Genomic DNA, 18,726 nt, shown 5'->3' on the forward strand with positions numbered 1-18,726 from the left:
ATGACAGCACTTTGACACGTTTAGACACAGGTCCCATTCGTTAGACCATCTCCAAATTTGTTGGAGGCATCGACGAAGATCCTCTATATCACCGCAAGGAGCGACCAGTTTGACATCGTCGGCAAATAGAAGGGTGTGTTGCATGAGGTCGTCGGGCAAGTCATTTATGAAGACTAAAAACAATAAGGGCCCAAGCACTGAACCTTGAGGCACGCCACTGCTAGCACTGGAGACGTCGGACAGCGAACCATTAACTTGGACTTTGAAGGAGCGATCTGAGAGGAAGGCACCAACTCATTGTACAATATCCGGATGAAACTATATGCTTGAAGCATGACAAGTAATAGGCGGTGGTTTACTGAGTCAAAAGCTTTGGCAAAGTCCAATAAAACGATGTCAACAGCATCACCATCATCGATTATGTGCGTCACCAATTCTTCCATTACCAGTAAGTTGGTCAAGCATGATCTCTTTGGCACGAAGCCGTGTTGGGAATCAGAGATAGAGGCTGTTTTGGAGGTGGAGCATCATACTTTTCTTAAGGATGGTTTCGAACATCTTGCTGATTATTGAAGTAAGGGAAACTGGTCTAGTTAAGCGGGTTTTCGCGGCTCCCTTTCTTGAAAATTGGGCAGATTATCGCCGTTCTCCAGTCCGCAGGTATAACACCCGTTGCCAATGACATATTGAATAGACGTGTTAAAAGCTCGCAGATGACCGGAGCCAACTCTTTGATAACCCATGGGTGTATGCCGTCAGGGCCGTGACCCTTGTTGACATCGAGGCCTTGAATAACGCATTCGACTTTGTCCCGCGTGATGACCAATCGAAGCATTGGAGGTACCGATCTATCAAATGGAGGGGGTTCACGACCATCATCTTGTTTGAAAATAGTTGGAAAAGCCTCGGCAAATAATTGACTCTGTTGATAAGGGTCCTCAATCGATATGCCTGTTGAGTCTACCAACGTTGCAATTTGGTTGTTCAAGCGGGAATTCCGTTGGACATGGACAAAGAAGGTTTTTGGATTGTGACTGGCGTTTGCCGCAATTCTGTATTCATATCTGAAGCGTTCTTCCTTTTCAATTTTCACTGCTCGGTCTTGTTGAGTTTTGTACACCTCAAAAAAGCTGCAGTCGAATCTAGATTTTTGAATTCAGCCCAAACAATATCTCTGAGTCGAAGTTCTCGTTTAACCTTCTTTGTCACCCAGGGCTTGTGTTTCTTCTTCTTGGGAAGCCCAACGGGAACTGCTTGGTCAGTCAACCAGATTACATATGCTTTGAGGGACGACCATAGTTCATCAACTGAGGACAACGTCATCAGGGATCGCCAGTCCAGAAGCGCGGAAGCCTTGGTTAGAATTTCAAGATCCAATCATTAAAAATCCACCTAAACAAATTCTGTCCATGGAAAAGTACGCATCATCATCATCATTTAACATCTGTTGTCCATGTTGGCACGGGTTGGACAGTTTGACTGGGCTGGCACTCTGGAAAGCTGCACCAGACTCCAGTCTGATTTGGCATGGTTCTCTACAGCTGGATGCCCTTCCTAACACCAACCACTTCAAGAGTGTAATAGGTTCTTTTACATGCCACCAGCACAGGTGCCAGTTGTGTGACATCAGTATCTGCTACAATTATGATTTCATTTGGCTTGATGGGTCTTCTCAAGCACAGCATATTATCAAAGGTCTCAATCATTTGTCATTGCCTCCGTGAGGCAATGACAAATATATATATATGAAATTTAGAGAAATACTTGTATTAAAAAATTCAATAAAGAAAGATGTCATTCACTCCATACAGAAAGCATTTACTAAAAAAAAAACATTATTCTAAAAATCAATAAAATATAATAAATAGTAAATAACAGTACTATTTACTATTTATTGTACTTTATTGATTTTTAGAATAAGTTTTTTTTTTTAATATTGTATATGTTTTCTATATGGTGTGAATAACATCTTTCTTTATTGAATTGTTTAATACAGTTATATACATATGTTATATATATTGTGAAATTTGATTTAAAATTGTTCAATTGAATTTTTGCCTGTAAGTTTTGGAATTACATTCCCTACTACTACTACTACTACTACTACTATTATTATTATAATATATATATATATATCATCATCATCATCATCGTTTAGCGTCCGCTTTCCATGCTGGCATGGGTTGGACGGTGCAACTGGGGTCTGGGAAGCCAGAAGGCTGCACCAGGCCCAGTCTGATCTGGCAATGTTTCTACGGCTAGATGCCCTTCCTAACGCCAACCACTCCATGAGTGTAGTGGGTGCTTTTTACATGCCACCGGTACAGGTGCCAGACAAGGCTGGCAAACGGCCACGATTGGATGGTGCTTTTTACATGCCACCGGCACGGAAGCCAGTCGGGGCAGCGCTGGCAATGGCCACGTTCAGGCAACAGCAATGATTAAGACCTTCGGCATTATGTCATGCTTGAGAAGAAGACCCATCAAGCCGAGCAAAATTGCAGTTGTGGCTGATACTGGTGTCATGCAAATTGGCACCTGTACCAGTGGCAAGTAAAAGCACCCATTACACTCTTGGAGTGGTTGGCATTAGGAAGCACATCCAGCCATAGAAAACCATGCCAAATCAAACTGGAGTCTGGTGCAGCCTTTCAGCTTCCCAGCCCAGTCAAACTATCTATGTCAGCATGGACAAGAGACATTAAATAATGATGATGATATATGTAATATATTTCTGTTCAACCCTTGATATATAATATATATATATATATATATATTCATTTACACACACGACAGGCTACTTTTGGTTTCTATCTACCAAATCCACTCACCGGCGATTGGTCAGCCTGGGTTATAATAGAAGACACTTGCCCAAGGTCCCATGCAGTGGAACTGAACCTGAAATCATATGATTAGCACAGAAACTTCTCCACCAGACAACCACACCTTCACTGTGAACCTTATTTTGGTGTTCCTTCAGCAGTTCCTTTTTTTTTTTTAAATATCTGGAAAATAAATTTATTTCTATGAAACAACCATGTCTTGTTGCAAACATGTCATTATATGGCTTTATTTTCTATTTTTTTAGGATGTAGAAGAAGCAATTGTGACTTTGATAGAGGGCTCTTTGTGGACAGAATCCCTTCGATTGGTGAGAGACAACTATTTTTAATATTTTATTTATAGCATACCTGTATCATCAAATATGTAGACAGTTTTATTAATTACAGAAAATAGTGCATCAAAACAGTGGGAGAGAGCTTTGATAAATATTAGTAAAAGAGTAAATGTATACACATATACAGAACTGAAGCATGTGAACACATACTTTTGTAACATCTCCGAAATGGGTCTCAGGGAGTAGTGTCCTGACTTCCTGGGCTAGTTTTCCACCACATTTCTTAAAAATCGTGGTAGAGACCTTGATCTCGAGACAACTCATGTCTAGAAACTGAGGTTGGGGATAAGCAAGGGCATGTTCTCCGTAGAAAATCCATCTCCAAAAAAGCCTCATGATAACAAGGGAGAATGGACACCAGCCAACCCAAAGGTTGGGGTGAGCTGCACCTGCCTACCTCAGTTGCTATGGCATTGAGGTAGATCTGGCCACCCTTGTTAATGGGGACATAACCCAGATTTAAAACACTGGATAATGATGATGATATATACATATGAAGCATCCATTTTCCCATACTTGCATAAAGAGGACAAATTTTGTTTGGTTGGATGTTCTTCCTGTTCCTAACCCTCACCTGTTTCCAAGTAAGGTAATTATAGTTTCCCATGCCCAGACATCTTTCCACAGATGATTGGAAACAATAGACACTGCTTGCCTGACAGTGATACTCATTTACAGCCGTCACAAGATGTCAAACAAGGAAACTGTAAAACAAATACACAGACACACATATACACACATGGGTATGTACATTATTCTTACTGAAAGACTTTGTTGAAACCAAGAATTTTTTAACAGCATTTTGTCTTTGTCTTGCAAGTTGCTTGGTGACCCTGTTAGTGCTGGTGCCATGTGAATAGCATCCAGTGAGTGATTGGCATTAGGAATGACATCCAGCCATAGGAACCAGACAACAGAGCCCAGTGCAGTTCTCTGGCTTGCCAGCTCCTGTCAAACCATCCAACCCATGTTAACATGGAAAACAGACATTAGATGATGATGACATTATCGTTGTCTGCTTCTTCTAAGAGCTCTCTTGTTAAATAAGCAAAAATGTGCTGCAGTTCATTCCAGTTTTTAGTGCTAAGTATCTTGGAGACCTCTCTTTCTTTATGCCAGAAGTGAAGCCTGTTGCATGCTGGGTAGACTGAATGTGAATTCTTAATGGAGCAATCTGTTGCATGCTGGGTAGACTGAATGTGAATGCTTAATGTAGCAATAAGTTGCATGCTGGGTAGACTGAATGAGAATTCTTAATGGAGCAATCTGTTGCATGCTGGGTAGACTGAATGTGAATTCTTAATGTAGCAATCTGTTGCATGCTGGGTAGACTGAATGTGAATTCTTAATGTAGCAATTTGTTGCATGCTGGGTAGACTGAATGTGAATTCTTAATGTAGCAATCTTTTGCATGTTGGGTAGACTGAATGTGAATTCTTAATGTAGCAAACTGTTGCATGCTGGGTAGACTGAATGAGAATTCTTAATGTAGCAATATGTTGCATGCTGGGTAGTAAACTGAATGAGAATTCTTAATGTAGCAATCTGTTGCATGCTGAGTAGACTGAATGAGAATTCTTAATGTAGCAATCTTTTGCATGCTGGGTAGACTGAATGTGAATTCGTAATGTAGCAATCTGTTGCATGCTGGGTAGACTGAATGAGAATTCTTAATGTAGCAATCTTTTGCATGCTGGGTAGACTGAATGAGAATTCTTAATGTAGCAATCTGTTGCATGCTGGGTAGACTGAATGTGAATTCTTAATGGAGCAATCTGCTGCATGCTGGGTAGACTGTGAATTCTTAATGTAGCAATCTGTTGCATGCTGGGTAGACTGAATGTGAATTCTTAATGTAGCAATTTATTACATGCTGGGTAGACTGAATGTGAATTCTTAATGTAGCAAACTGTTGCATGCTGGGTACAATGAATGAGAATTCTTAATTTAGCAATCTGTTGCATGCTGGGTAGACTGAATGTGAATTCTTAATGTAATAATCTGTTGCATGCTGGGTAGTAAACTGAATGAGAATTCTTAATGTAGCAATCTGTTGCATGCTGGGTAGACTGAATGTGAATTCTTAATGTAGCAAACTGTTGCATGCTGGGTAGACTGAATGAGAATTCTTAATGTTGCAATCTGTTGCATGCTGGGTAGACTGAATGTGAATTCTTAATGTAGCAATCTGTTGCATGCTGGGTAGACTGAATGTGAATTCTTAATGTAGCAATCTGTTGCATGCTGGGTAGACTGAATGTGAATTCTTAATGTAGCAAACTGTTGCATGCTGGGTAGACTGAATGAGAATTCTTAACGTAGCAATCTGTTGCATGCTGGGTAGACTGAATGTGAATTCTTAATGTAGCAATCTGTTGCATGCTGGGTAGACTGAATGAGAATTCCTAATGTAGCATTCTGTTACATGCTGGGTAGACTGAATGTGAATTCTTAATGTAGCAATCTGTTGCATGCTGTATAGACTGAATGTGAATTCTTAATGTAGCAATCTGTTGCATGCTGGGTAGACTGAATGAGAATTCCTAATGTAGCAATGTGTTGCATGCTGGGTAGTCTGAATGTGAATTCTTGATGTGATGTTTATGTCCTAATATTTCTCTGTTTTAGATGTACAAATATAAAAGACAAGATTTTATCGAGACTAATTTGAAAGAAGCTATTCTCACTGCCTACCAGAATGAAATGGATTCTTTAGAAAGCATGTTTACTGACTTTAAACGTCATATGAAACGGTTGGTTTTGGTGAGAGAGGAAAAACAAAAGGCTAAACTTGATTTATACGGTAAGGGTTCACATAGTAATTATAAATGTTTAATTGTCTGTAGAATGAGTAGCAAACCGGTGGAATCGTTAGCACGTTGGACGAAATGCTTAGCAGCATTTCTTCCAGCCCTTTATGTTCCAAATTCAAATCCCTATTGAGATCAACTTTGACTTTCATCTTTTGGGGATTAATTGAATAAAATATCGGTCAAATACTGGAATTGATGGAATCAACTCACCCATTTTCTTCAAAAGTTACTGTCCATGAATTTTGCCCAATAACCCCCAGGTTTTAATTTAAATTTCTTGAAGCAAGAAATCCGGTAATTTGCTAAGTTTGTTTAAGATTAAAAAAGTAAATAAAAATTAAGGGGGAGATAAGTCAACTTACTGTTTACACAACATAAACACTGGCAAAATGTGACTTCTCTCCAAAAGTGAACGATAATGAATAGATTTGCTCCTTTTACAATGCTTGCAGTGGCATAACTTCCCATCAGTAACGTCACCACGTGTAGTAAGGTGACATGGTTAATTACAATTTTCACAGGTGTACACATTCATAATTAGTCAATGCCATGCTAATCACTGAAGAATAATTGAATGATAGTCCACGATTCCTCTAAGATTGATTTATCCTTTTGCTTTTTTTCTTTCACTCCTTATCTCCCCCTTAATTTTTATTTACTTTTTAATCTAACCAAACTGAATAATTACCAGATATTGTAAACACTAAGGATGGTTTCAGACAGATTCATCATGAATTTCCAACAGTTAGGGAGTTTGCAAATTTTGTAGTTATGCTGTCATATTGCATAAGAACAGTATTGAAAGGTTTTGAAATATAAATGAAGAATTGTGAGAAAAGAAGCAAATGGTTTCAAAAGCTAATAAAACCAAAAGGTTCAGCTGTGCTAAAGAGTTTTACAACAAGGGAGATAAATTTTAGTTTTTTATCAATATAGTCTAATGAAAGAAAATTGCCAAATTTCCAGTTCATGGCTGATATATATGAAAATTACCAGTATAGCTCAAGTCATCATCACCATCGTCGTTTAATGTCCACTATCCATGCTGGCATGAGTTGGATGGTTTGACTGAGGACTGGCAAGCCAGAAGGCTGCACCAGGCTTCAGTCCGATCTGGCAAAGTTTCTACAGCTGGATGCCTTTCCTAATGCCAACGACTCTGAGAGTGTAGTGGGTGCTTATTACATGCCACCAGCACGAGGGCCAGTCAGGTGGTACTGGCATTGACCACACTTGAATAGTGATTTTTATGTGTCACCTGCACGGGACCAGTCAGCCGGCACTGGCATCAACCATCGAATTGTAGCTTTTACGTGCCACTAGCCTGGGAGTCAGTCAGGTGGCGCTGGCAATGATCAATTCTGTAGGATTGAACATAGACTGTCATCATCATTATTATCATTTTAACATCCACTTTCCTATGTTTGCATGGATTAGTTAGAATTCTTTGAAGCAGACTTTCTACCCCCAGATGCTTTTCCTGTCACCATACCTCTTTACAAGCAAGGTAATAATTCTCTATGGCTAAACATGTTTCCAAGGACATTTGGAAAAAAATGACTCTGTTTGTTATGACAGTGTTGCTTATTTATAATCATCATATGATGTAAAGGCAAAGAGAGAGACACACACATGCATACATGGTAAGCTTCATTCTGTTCCTGTCTATCAAATCCACTCACAAGGCTTTGGTTAGCCTAGGGCTATGGCAGAAGACCCTTGCTTTGCTTGCCACACTGTGGAACTGAACCTGAAATCACATAGCCATGCTTGCTCTTTACAACTTACGCAAGAACCTTAATACTACATTACCCCTGTTCAATATGCTCTTAGATTTTCTGATGGGAGATCAATATAGCTGATTGTTTACCTGTTGATACATGCTTCTGATTGAGAAAGCTTAAGTCACTGACTATATAATCCCTGATCTCTGTTGTTGTTGTTGTTGCTTCGCCCAAGTTCAGTACCAATTTTGACCAGAGTCCTAGGAATTTCAAACAGTTGCCTATAGTTATGTATGTAAGACTTCAACCCAGGACGTGCCACCTGGCAAAGTGGGCAGTGCCTACCCTGAATGAAATAGATCGATAGCAACATTTTCCTTCTATGGCAAAATATGCACCAAATTCAATAAAATTATGAAGGTTACACTGATTACTAACTCATAAAATGCAAAATATTTTAATTTTTTGTAGATTAGATAGGCATAATTCACTCCTGCCTTTCAATCTTGGTATTTAAGCTACACAGAGTACTGCTGTAGTACACGTGCTGCATACATTCCTACACCACTGGTTTCTTTACATGCTATAAAGGCAGAAGTAAATCTGCCCTCAACTCAGTCACATGGCTGTGTTTTGCTTATTTTTCGTGTGTTTTACTACATATATGTCACCAACTGCCTATGCTGAGTAATTACTGACGGTACGTACCTGGCTTCTACTGATAAATATTTGTTCACTTCTACTTTCAGAAGATGAAGGTTTAATAACCAATGCCGACTTATATTCTGAATCCAGCAGTATTGCTGGAGACAGTGTCGTTTCAGTGACAAGTAACAGAACATCAATGCTCAGTCGATCTACAGGGTATGTAATGTGTAATTTCATTCTACTAATTATTTTATATTTATCTTGCTCATTACATAATGTGTTGTGAGTTGGCAGAATCATTAGAACCTCAGAATGCCTCAAACTATTTGTTTCCACTCAATGCATTTGGTGTCCAAATTCTTCCAGAGTTAACTTTGCCTCTTGCTCTTTTAATCATCATCATCACTATCACCACTGTCATCATTTCAGCATCTATTTTTCCGTGCTTGCATCATTCAGAGGAAAATACATTGGGACAAAGTTTCCTACAACCAGATGCACTACAAATATTTGTTTCCAAATGGGGCAAGATATCATCATGTTTTGTGTGTGTATATATATATAGTGGTTAGGGCAGTGGACTTGTGGTTGTAGGATCACGGTTTTGATTTCCAGACCGGGCGTTGTGAGTGTTTATTGAGCGAAAACACCTAAAGCTCCATGAGGCTCTGGCAGGGGGTGGTGGCGATCCCTGTTGTACTCTTCGCCACAACTTTCTCTCACTCTTTCTTCTGTTGGCCTGCTCGCTTAGCCAGTGGGGTGGCGTCATTTGAAGACTAAAACAATGCGAAGCCATTGTGACCAGCGATGTGTAGCAGCATCTGATAGTCTGGTCGGTCATGGTGATATATATATATATAATAAGGTTAGAAATTGATATTAATCAATTAAAACTAGTGGCTTAGCATATTTTAAAAATCTGAAGATAAAAATTGTGTCACATACAAAATTAAGAGGAATACCACTAAAGTGGACACCTAATATGCTAAACATAGATGTCAAATTGTCATAGATTTGACGTCTCTGTTTAGCATATTAGGTGTCCACTTTAGTGGTCATTCCTCTTAATTTTGTATATATATATATATATATATATATATATATACAAAATATATATACAAAGTAGTTAGCTGCTGCTAACTACCTAGAACCCACAAGAGTGAAAAAGAGAAACAAAGACAGACAGAAAAAAGGAAAATGTTCCTTGCATTTGAAAACTATGGAAATATTTTTAAAAACCATTTCATTTCATTTTTCCACAATTTAATTGTTTTTCATGCTTTACTTTAAGTTGAAAAAGTCATAAAGACTAAAACCAGTACTCCATGGTAAGAATTCCACTGTTTGGTACCTTGGGCAAGAGTCTTCTACTGTCTACTGGGGCTCACCAAGGCCTTGTGATGGATTTGGTTGATAGAAACTGAAAAAAAACATGTAATATCATTTTTCATTCATTCATCATTTCGTGTCCATTTTCCATGTTGGCATGGGTTAGACAGTTTGACTGAAACTGGTAAGATGGAGAGCTGCACCAAGTTCCAAGGGTGCTTTTTTATATGCCACCAATATGAGTGCCAGTCATGTGATATTGGTTTTGGCCACAACTATGATTTCACTTGGCTTAACAATTTTCTCATATGTCTGTGTATTTTTGTATGTACCCTTACTGTAACATCATGTGACAGTTGTAAGTGAACGTCACCATCATACAAGTGAGGTGGTTTATTTCCTGTTTTCTGTGGAAAACATATATGGCCATGGGGAAATATTACCTTTCTTGGAAACTGGTGGGTGTTGGTGACAGGAAGGGCAGCTAGCCACCGAAAATCAGCCTCAACAAATTCCATCTGACTCGTGCAAACATGGAAAAATGGATATTGAAGTTTTGATAATGATGAGAACATTGCCAACCCCAACCAGTCTGTCTCTGAACTAAATTCTTCTCAAAGACATCCGGTGCTGTAATTGTTTTCCTTTCCTTGTAATTGTAGAAGATCCTCCAGAAATCGTCGGAAAATGGAAAAGAAGAAATGGAGTCTAAAAGAAGGAAGCCTTTTCGAAGAATTTGCATTAGTTGAGGAATTGAGTAAAATTATCAAACAAGTGGATACGCTGCGAGGTAAATCTTTACTTATTGTTTTCTTGAATGCAGAACTGTCATTACTCAACCAATTGTTGCTACCAAGTAGTAGAAGCAACAGTTCCAAGTATCTTTCATTGAGTTGACCTATAGATAAGGGTATTCTAGCAAAGGTCAGGCTATCCTTTTTATATATCTAGAGCTTGGTTGTTTAATCTGTGCTTCCTTCCTTAAGACAGTAACATATGATTTGAAGCAATTTGGCTGCTACTTTTCCAAGGTCAAGCCATTATACACAGACAAGTTCCTTTGTTGACTCAGATTGCAGCAGTGTAAAGATGTGCAGTTTTTAAGTACAGTTACAGGAAACTGATGCTTGTCAGTATTTTGTCTGTCTTTATGTTCTGAGTTCAAATTCTGCTGAGGTCAACTTTGCCTTTCATCCTTTTGGGGTCGATAAGTTAAGTACTAGTTACACACTGGGGTTGATGTAATTGACTTAATCCCTTTGTCCCCTCTATGTTTAGCCCCTTATGGGCAATAAAGAAATAAGAAACTGATGTAGCCCTAAACTGGAAACTCTACTTAGCTTGTTGCTCTTCTTCTTTCCTTCTTCCCTTTTTCTTCTTTCTTCCTTTCTTTTTCTGTCTTCTTTCCTTCTCTCATCTCTCTCTCTCTCTCAGACACATATTTGCACACACAGAAATCAACTATGTTTGAATTTGATTTGGGCTGAGCTCCAAACAGGTTTTAAAAGTGTCAAAAGCAATTTGGGGTAAGGGGGGAAGCTGGTTTAACCCTTTTGACACTAGCCCAGCTGAAACTGCCTCTGGTTCTGTGGTACAAATGTCTTGTTTTCATAAGTTCTGAATTAAAATCTTCCTCCAAACCTTATGTTCCTAACACTAACTTAATGCTAAGTCATTTTACTAAATTCTTTGTTAGATTTAAAGTTAATTGAAAGAAACACAGAGTAACTCAACATAAATATGGTAACAAAAGGGTTAAAATATATGATAGAGGAACAATTCTTAACCCTTTTGATACCAACCCGACTAAAACCGCTTCTAGCTCTGTTGTAGAAATATCTTGTTTTCATAAGTTTTGAATTAAAATCTTCCACCAAGTCTTAGTCACAATTTATGTTCCTAACACTAGCTTAATGATAACTAAGTTATTTTACTAAATTCTTCGTTACACTTAAAATTAATTGAAAGAAACACAAAGTATCTTAACAGAAAAATGGTTAGAAATGGGTTAAGTAGATTATCACCAACTGAACTTTTCTCGGTCAGTCGACTTGTACAAAAAATTCTTTTTAGTCTATTGTATTTGAGAAAGGTCATACGTAACCTATTTTATTTTACTTTCTGTAGCTGACACCCATTCTCTGCTGCTTGTGCTGGTTCAGTTTGACTTTGAAAGTAAAGCTGAACAACTGCAGGAATTTTATGACAATTTCCTGAAGCATATTGAGAAAAATCTACCAACTTTACGTAAACCAAGTGGTGAGAAACAACAGGTAGTGTAAAAGTTTTTTTTTACATCAGTGGTCAAGTAGTTTGCTTTCCAACTACTGTGATACCAGTGCCGGTGGCACGTAAAAGAACCATCCAAACGTGGCCATTGCCAGCGCCACCTCAACTGGCCTCCATGCTGGTGGCACGTAAAAACCACCAACCGATCGTGGCCGTTGCCAGCCTCGCCTGGCACGTAAAAAGCACCCACTACACTCACGGAGTGGTTGGTGTTAGGAAGGGCATCCAGCTGTAGAAACACAGCCAGATCTGACTGGGCCTGGTGCAGCCTCCTAGCTTCCCAGACCCAGGTCAAACTGTCCAACCCATGCTAGCATGGAAAGCGGACGTTAAACGATGATGATGATGATGATGGTTTTGGGTTCATTCTTGCTGTGTTGCGCCTTGAGCAAATATTTTCTATTATAACCTTGGGTTGAGCAAAACCTTGCAGGTGACCAAAGCCCCACAAAAGCCCATCAATATAGGTATATCTCTACATGTGTGGGTGGGTGTGTTTGATTCTCCTTGAATTGACAGCACGTGACCGTTGTAAATCAGCTTCACCATCATAGAAAATGGTTTTGTTAATTTTCTATCTTCTGTGTAAACATGTCTAGCTATGGAGAAATATTTCCTTTCTTTGGGAACATATGAGGGTTGGCAACAGGAATGGCACCTGGCTGTGGAAAATCTGGCCTCAGTGAATTGTGTGTGATCCAATCATCATCATGGTTTAACCTCCGTTTTCCATGCTGGGATAGGTTGGATGGTTTGTCTGGGGACTGGCAAGCCAGAAGGCTGCACCAGGCTCCAATTTCATCTGGCAATGCTCCCACAACTGGATGCCCTTCATAACGCCAACCACTCCGAGAGTATAGTGGGTGCTTTTTACATGCCACCGGCACAAGAGCCAGTCAGACGGGCCTGGCATCAATCGCCAGTTCGGATAGTACTTTTTACGTACCACTGGCACAGGAGTCAGTCAAGGGGAACAGGCATCGGCCACATTCAGATGGTGCTTTTTATGTGCTGATGATGATGACAGTGATGCCAGTTTTTTTTGGAAGTGAAGGATATATACATTTGACAGGTATTTGTTTTCATCTTGTTAACACAATGTTTCAGCTGATATACCCTCCAACCTTTATCAGGTGTCTTGGGGAAATTTCGAACCTGGGTTCTCATTCCTAAGGTATTTTTCGACGACAACGTTCAGGTCACTGCTTGGAATTGAACTTGGAATCTTCGGGTTAGTAGCCCATACTCTTAACCACTACGCCATATGCCCGTGGGTACAGTGATTAAGAGTGTGGGCTACTAACCCCAAGATTCCGAGTTCAATTCCAAGCAGTGACCTGTATAATAATAATAACAACAACATCAAAAAATACCTTAGGAATGAGAACCCGGGTTCGAAATTTCCCCAAGACACCTGATGAAGGCTGAAGGGTATATCAGCCGAAACGTATCAACAACAAACAAGATGAGGACAAATATCTGTCAAATGTAAATAATGTACATAATTCCTCATCTCTTAAACATAGAACTGTATTGTGAAGGATGCAGTTGAATCGAGTCTTACATTGGCTTTTATGTTACTGGGACCTGTTTTACTAATTCTAAATTCACAGTATTGGCAGCATAGTAAGAAACAGTTTTTCTTTTATTAGTTCTTAGCTTCTTTACTGACATGGCCACTAATATGCTGGCTTGCTTGCTCTGTGCACTTGTTTGATGAGGCCGGGGTTGTCCCAGGTTAGTAGTTCCAGAGAGGTCATCATATGTAGAGCTGCTAATATCCTCAATTAAATATCACTGTTCTGTCTTTGAACAAGTGGTTTAAATAAACATCACCATCATCATCGTTTAGCACCCACTTTCCATGCTGGCATGGGTTGGACGGTTTGACTGAGTACTGGCAAGCCAGGAGGTTGCACCAGGCACCAATCTGATTTAGCAAGGTTTCTACAGCTGGATACCCTTCCTAACACCAACCACTCCAAGAGTGTAGTGGATACTTTTTACTTGCCACCGGCATGGGGCCAGTCAGGTTTCCCTTATATTTTTAGTCACTTTCATTGTACATTAATTTAATCCATGTATTTTTCTTCATTCGACTTGACCCATATTACCCTTTAAGGTTTTATCACCTTTTATTCATATAAAATTGAATATTTTATACTATTGGGTTTTACCATTGGTTGCCCTGGTGTTTTGATATGTATTTATATTTGATTTATGATTATATAGGAATGTTATAAAGTTGTTTTGACCAATTAGAGTATTTATTCATTATACCTTTCAGTTTATTTCTCTTATATATATCATCGTCATTATAATCGTTTAACATCCATTTTCCAAACTGGCATGAGTTGCATGGTTTGACTGGAGACTGGCAAGCCAAGAGGCCGCACCAGGCCCCAATCTGATCTGGCAGTGTTCCTGCAGCTGGATGCCCTTCCTAATGCCAACCACTCCAAGAGTGTAGCGGGTGCTTTTTACGTGCCACCGGCACGGGAACCAGTCAGGTGGCACTGGCATCAGCCATGTTCAGATGGTGCTTTTTATGTGCCACCAGCACAGGAGCTAGTCGGGTGGCTCTGGCAGCGACCTACACATGAAAAAAAGATGTTTATCGCGTGCCACTTGCACTGGTAATGGCCATAACTACAATTTCCATTTGATTGTGACTTAATTTGATTTTGATATATCTATTATTGTTTACAGATATTTAGACTGGTCATTTAATTTTCTGATTTTGTTGGATCCATTCTGTCTCTGTTATTATAAAATATATACTTTGTTTTATTCCAGCTTTCATTGGGACCCAGTCTAACAGCCAATGTTATTGCTGCAGCTGTTCAACAGGGCCAAAACCTCAACAGCGATGCAGAACCTGGTAACTAATTTATTATATCATCAAGCATGCATGTGTGTGTGTAATTATACATCATCATTTTATGTCTGCTGTCGAAGCTTGCATGAGTAGAACATGTTAGTTCGTATTTATACTTACTGACCTTTCAAGGTGTGTCAGTGGACCATATCATCATCATCATTTAACATCTGCTTTCCATGTTGGCATGGGTTAGATGGGTTGACTGGAACTGGTAAGCCAGAGAGCTGCACCAGGTTCCAGTCTGATTTGGCATGGTTTCTGTGGCTGGATACCCTTCCTAATGCCAACCACTCCATGTGTGTAATGAGTGCTTTTTACATTCTACCACCGGCACAGCTGCTTTTATGTGCCACTGGCATGGGTGCCCATTAAGTGACACTAGCATCACCCATGACTGCAATTCAAACCGTTCAACCCATATCAGCATAGAAACCATGACTGCAATTCAAATCGCTCAATAAACACAACGCTCAGTCTGGCAATCGAAACCATGAGTCCGTTGCCCTAACCACTGGGCCATTGAGCCTCCACAGTGGAACATATATCAGTTGTATATTATATAAGACTAGCAGTATCACCCGGCGTTGCTCGGGTTTGTAAGGGAAATAACTATATAAGCATTTTTAGAGAGTTACTTCCCTTATATAACCCAAGCAAAAATCATTAAAAATGCAGAAAAATGGTGGTAATTTTTTTTTTTAATTCTAGACTCATCGTAGATGCGCGCTAATACCCAGAAGGGCTTGATATGAATGACGACTATAAGATACCCGCTTTTGGTTAAACTGCACTGCAAAATGTGGGAGTAGTTAGGAATCTAAATCGGAGGAGACAGAGTCTCACACACACAACTTCAATTTTATATATAAAAATTTGTCTGTATTTTCATTAAAAATGCGAGTGAATTTCATCTAACATTCCCTTTTCCATGTTTGCATGGGTAAGATAGAATTTGTTCAGTCAGATTTTCAATGGCCAGATGTCCTTTGTGTTGCCACTAATCATCTGTTTCCAAGCAAGCTAATATTTCCTCATGGCCAGACATTTCTCACAGAAAGCCAGAACAGATAATGAGGATGCTCATTTGTAATCATCGCATGATGTCAGGACAAGGTACCCATGAACACACTCACATGACAGGTTTTCCAGATTTTTCCTATTAAATCCATTCTCCTCTCACAGCTTTTGGTCAGGTCAGTGCTATAGTAGAAGACACTTACCCAAGGTGCCATGCAGCAGGATTGAACCATGCTTTCTCATGAGTTGTTGATTTGGTTGTAGTTACCTCATTTTAATACTAATTTTTGACTGAAATGTACTGGGGGTGCAGTGGGAAGCCCAAGAACACAGCTTGTCTCCCAGACCAGAAATCAAACCTGTGACTTTGTGCTGAAGATCCAAGTGCTTCCCACTGGGCCACACATCCTTTCACATGGAAATGCATAGTTCATATAAAGTCATATTTGATATATTCATGTGTATTCAGACATGATAAAACCATTCACTGCAGAGGTAGTCCTGGGTGAGAGAACATTCTTCCCCTGGGACTAATTTCAACAATGAAAGGTCCTGCCATATCTAAATGCATTCAAACATGTTAAATATGGCTTTAGACAGATATTTTTCATTCAACACTGCTTCAGCTTCACCAAATTTTACTCACATCAGGAAGCATTTTGTAAGCTCTTTTAATAATAAATTTCATTTGCATTCAGACTGTAAATGGGAGTTTTTGTAGTTAATGAAGTGGAGCAGTGTAGCAATGCATGTGGTTTGTGACCCTATGACATCATTCACAGCCTTGAAAACAAACATCTTCACACATCAAGATGGAAAAATTTTCTCCCAGAACTATCTCTACAGCAAAAGGTCTTATCAGGTCGAAATAATTTCAAACATATTAAATGTGACTTCACACGAAATTTGTTTCATTTAACGCTGCTTTGTGCAACATTATAGTTGTTTGAGAAATCCACTTCCAACAATATCTCTGTGGCATTGAAAAATCAGTACAGGGAAGAAAAATACATTGTGATATTTCCTATTCTATTTAATTAATATATCAATACGTATAATATTCACTTTTCTCTCTATAAAAGGGTTTGCATTAGAAATGGTACCCAGCCATAGAAACCATCCCAAAGCCTACACTAGAACCCAACACAGTTCTCTGACTCAAGTGTTATCAAACTATTCAATCTATGCCAGCATAGAAGAGGATTGCTAATTGATAATGATCTTATGCCCAATGTATTTCAGTTACGTTCCTGTTCCCTTTTTTAGTTGAATGACTCAACCCCAGTACATTTTTTTTTGTAAGCCTGGTACTTATGCTATCAGCCTTTTTTTTTTTTTGCTGAACCACTAAGTTACAGGGGACATAATCAAAACAACACCGGTTGTCAAGCAGTGATGGAGGACAAACGCACGCACACATTATGGGCTTCTTTCAGTTTCTGTCTATCAAATCTATTCACGAGATTGTAGTAGGTGACACTTGCCTACGGTTCCACACAGTGGGACTGAACCCAGAACCATTTGGTTAGGAAGGTTTTTTTGTTGTTATTAATTGATTACTCTTGGTTATTTTCCCCCTCCAGTTTAGACGAAATACACTGGGATTTGAACTCTAGAACTAGGTATTCAGAACTTAACTATACCTTCAAAAGCCCCAAATGGGTCCAGGGTAACTAGGGACTATTTGGCTTGTATTTCAGTTGTGTTCCTATTCCCTCTGCTGGACTTTACTTTCTGCCTTTTTTATGATCATTTAACATCTGTTTTCAATGTTGGCAAGGGTTGGATGGCTTGACAGGAGCTGGCCAGGCAGGAGCTGCACCAGGTTCCATGCATAATCTGTTTTTGGCTTAGTTTCTACAGCTGAATGTCCTTCTTAAAGATAAGTAAAATAGTCACCTGACAAAGGATTAGAATCAATAAAATCAACCCTTTGAAACTAGTCAATAACCAATTAATATAATCAAAATTCTTTAGGTGGCAAGCTGGCAGAATCGTTAATGTACCAGACAAAATACTTAGCAGCATTTCTTATTTTACATTCTGAGATCAAATTCCACCAAGGTCGACTTTGCCTTTCATCTTTTCAGGGTTGATAAAATAATAACCAGTTGAGCACTGGGATCAATGTAATCAACTTTCCCCATCCCATGAAATTGCTGGACTTGTATCAAAATTTAAAACTAATGTAATCAAAATTGTTGAAACCATTGAAAGACTAAAAATAATGTTTCTTTTTTGTTTGCAGATCCCTCTCAAATGGTACCGAGTAGTCTCAACAGCAGTCTTAAATGGAAATTGCATGTAATTAGTAATAATCAGAAGAAACAATAATTTCACCATGAGTAATTGAATAAACTTATCTGTCTATATATATATATATATATATTAATAGCTGTTTGTGTTTTATTTGTAAGGCACCATTCGAGCGTGATCGTTACCAGTGTTGCACTACTGGCACTCGAGCCCTGTGCTAGTAGGGTATTAAGAGCACCATCTGAGCGTGATCATTGCCAGAGCGGCTATCTGGCCTCCGTGCCGGTGGCACAAAAAAAACACCATTCAAGCGGGATCGTTACCAGCATTGCCTTACTGGCACCCGCGCCAGTGGCATGTGTAAAAGATTCGAACGAGGTCATTGCCAGTACCACCTGACTGGCCCCATGCCAGTAAAAGCACCCACTACACTCTCAGAGTGGTTGGCATTAGGAAGGGCATCCAGCTGTAGAAACTCTGCCAGATCAAGATTGAAGCTTGGTGCAGCCATCTAGTTCGCCAGCCCTCAGTCATACGTCCAACCCATGCTAGAATGGAAAGTGGACGTTAAACGATGATGATGATGTTTAT

General features: G+C 39.3%; 1 protein-coding gene across 1 annotated transcript in view; it reads left to right on the forward strand.

Moving 5' to 3' along the window:
• LOC115209805 (putative elongator complex protein 1) overlaps positions 1–18,264 on the forward strand; it is a 72,579-nt gene extending 54,315 nt beyond the window's left edge. The window contains exons 28-34 of the mRNA XM_029778356.2: positions 3,089–3,151; positions 5,807–5,981; positions 8,465–8,579; positions 10,355–10,482; positions 11,820–11,965; positions 14,778–14,862; positions 18,128–18,264. Coding sequence (XP_029634216.1) covers positions 3,089–3,151; positions 5,807–5,981; positions 8,465–8,579; positions 10,355–10,482; positions 11,820–11,965; positions 14,778–14,862; positions 18,128–18,213 — 798 coding nt within the window. The 3' untranslated portion in view covers positions 18,214–18,264. The remainder of the gene's footprint in view (positions 1–3,088; positions 3,152–5,806; positions 5,982–8,464; positions 8,580–10,354; positions 10,483–11,819; positions 11,966–14,777; positions 14,863–18,127) is intronic.
• The last annotated feature ends 462 nt before the right edge of the window (positions 18,265–18,726 follow it).

The sequence above is a fragment of the Octopus sinensis genome, linkage group LG3 (assembly GCF_006345805.1).
Source record: "Octopus sinensis linkage group LG3, ASM634580v1, whole genome shotgun sequence".
NCBI classification, from domain to species: domain Eukaryota; kingdom Metazoa; phylum Mollusca; class Cephalopoda; order Octopoda; family Octopodidae; genus Octopus; species Octopus sinensis.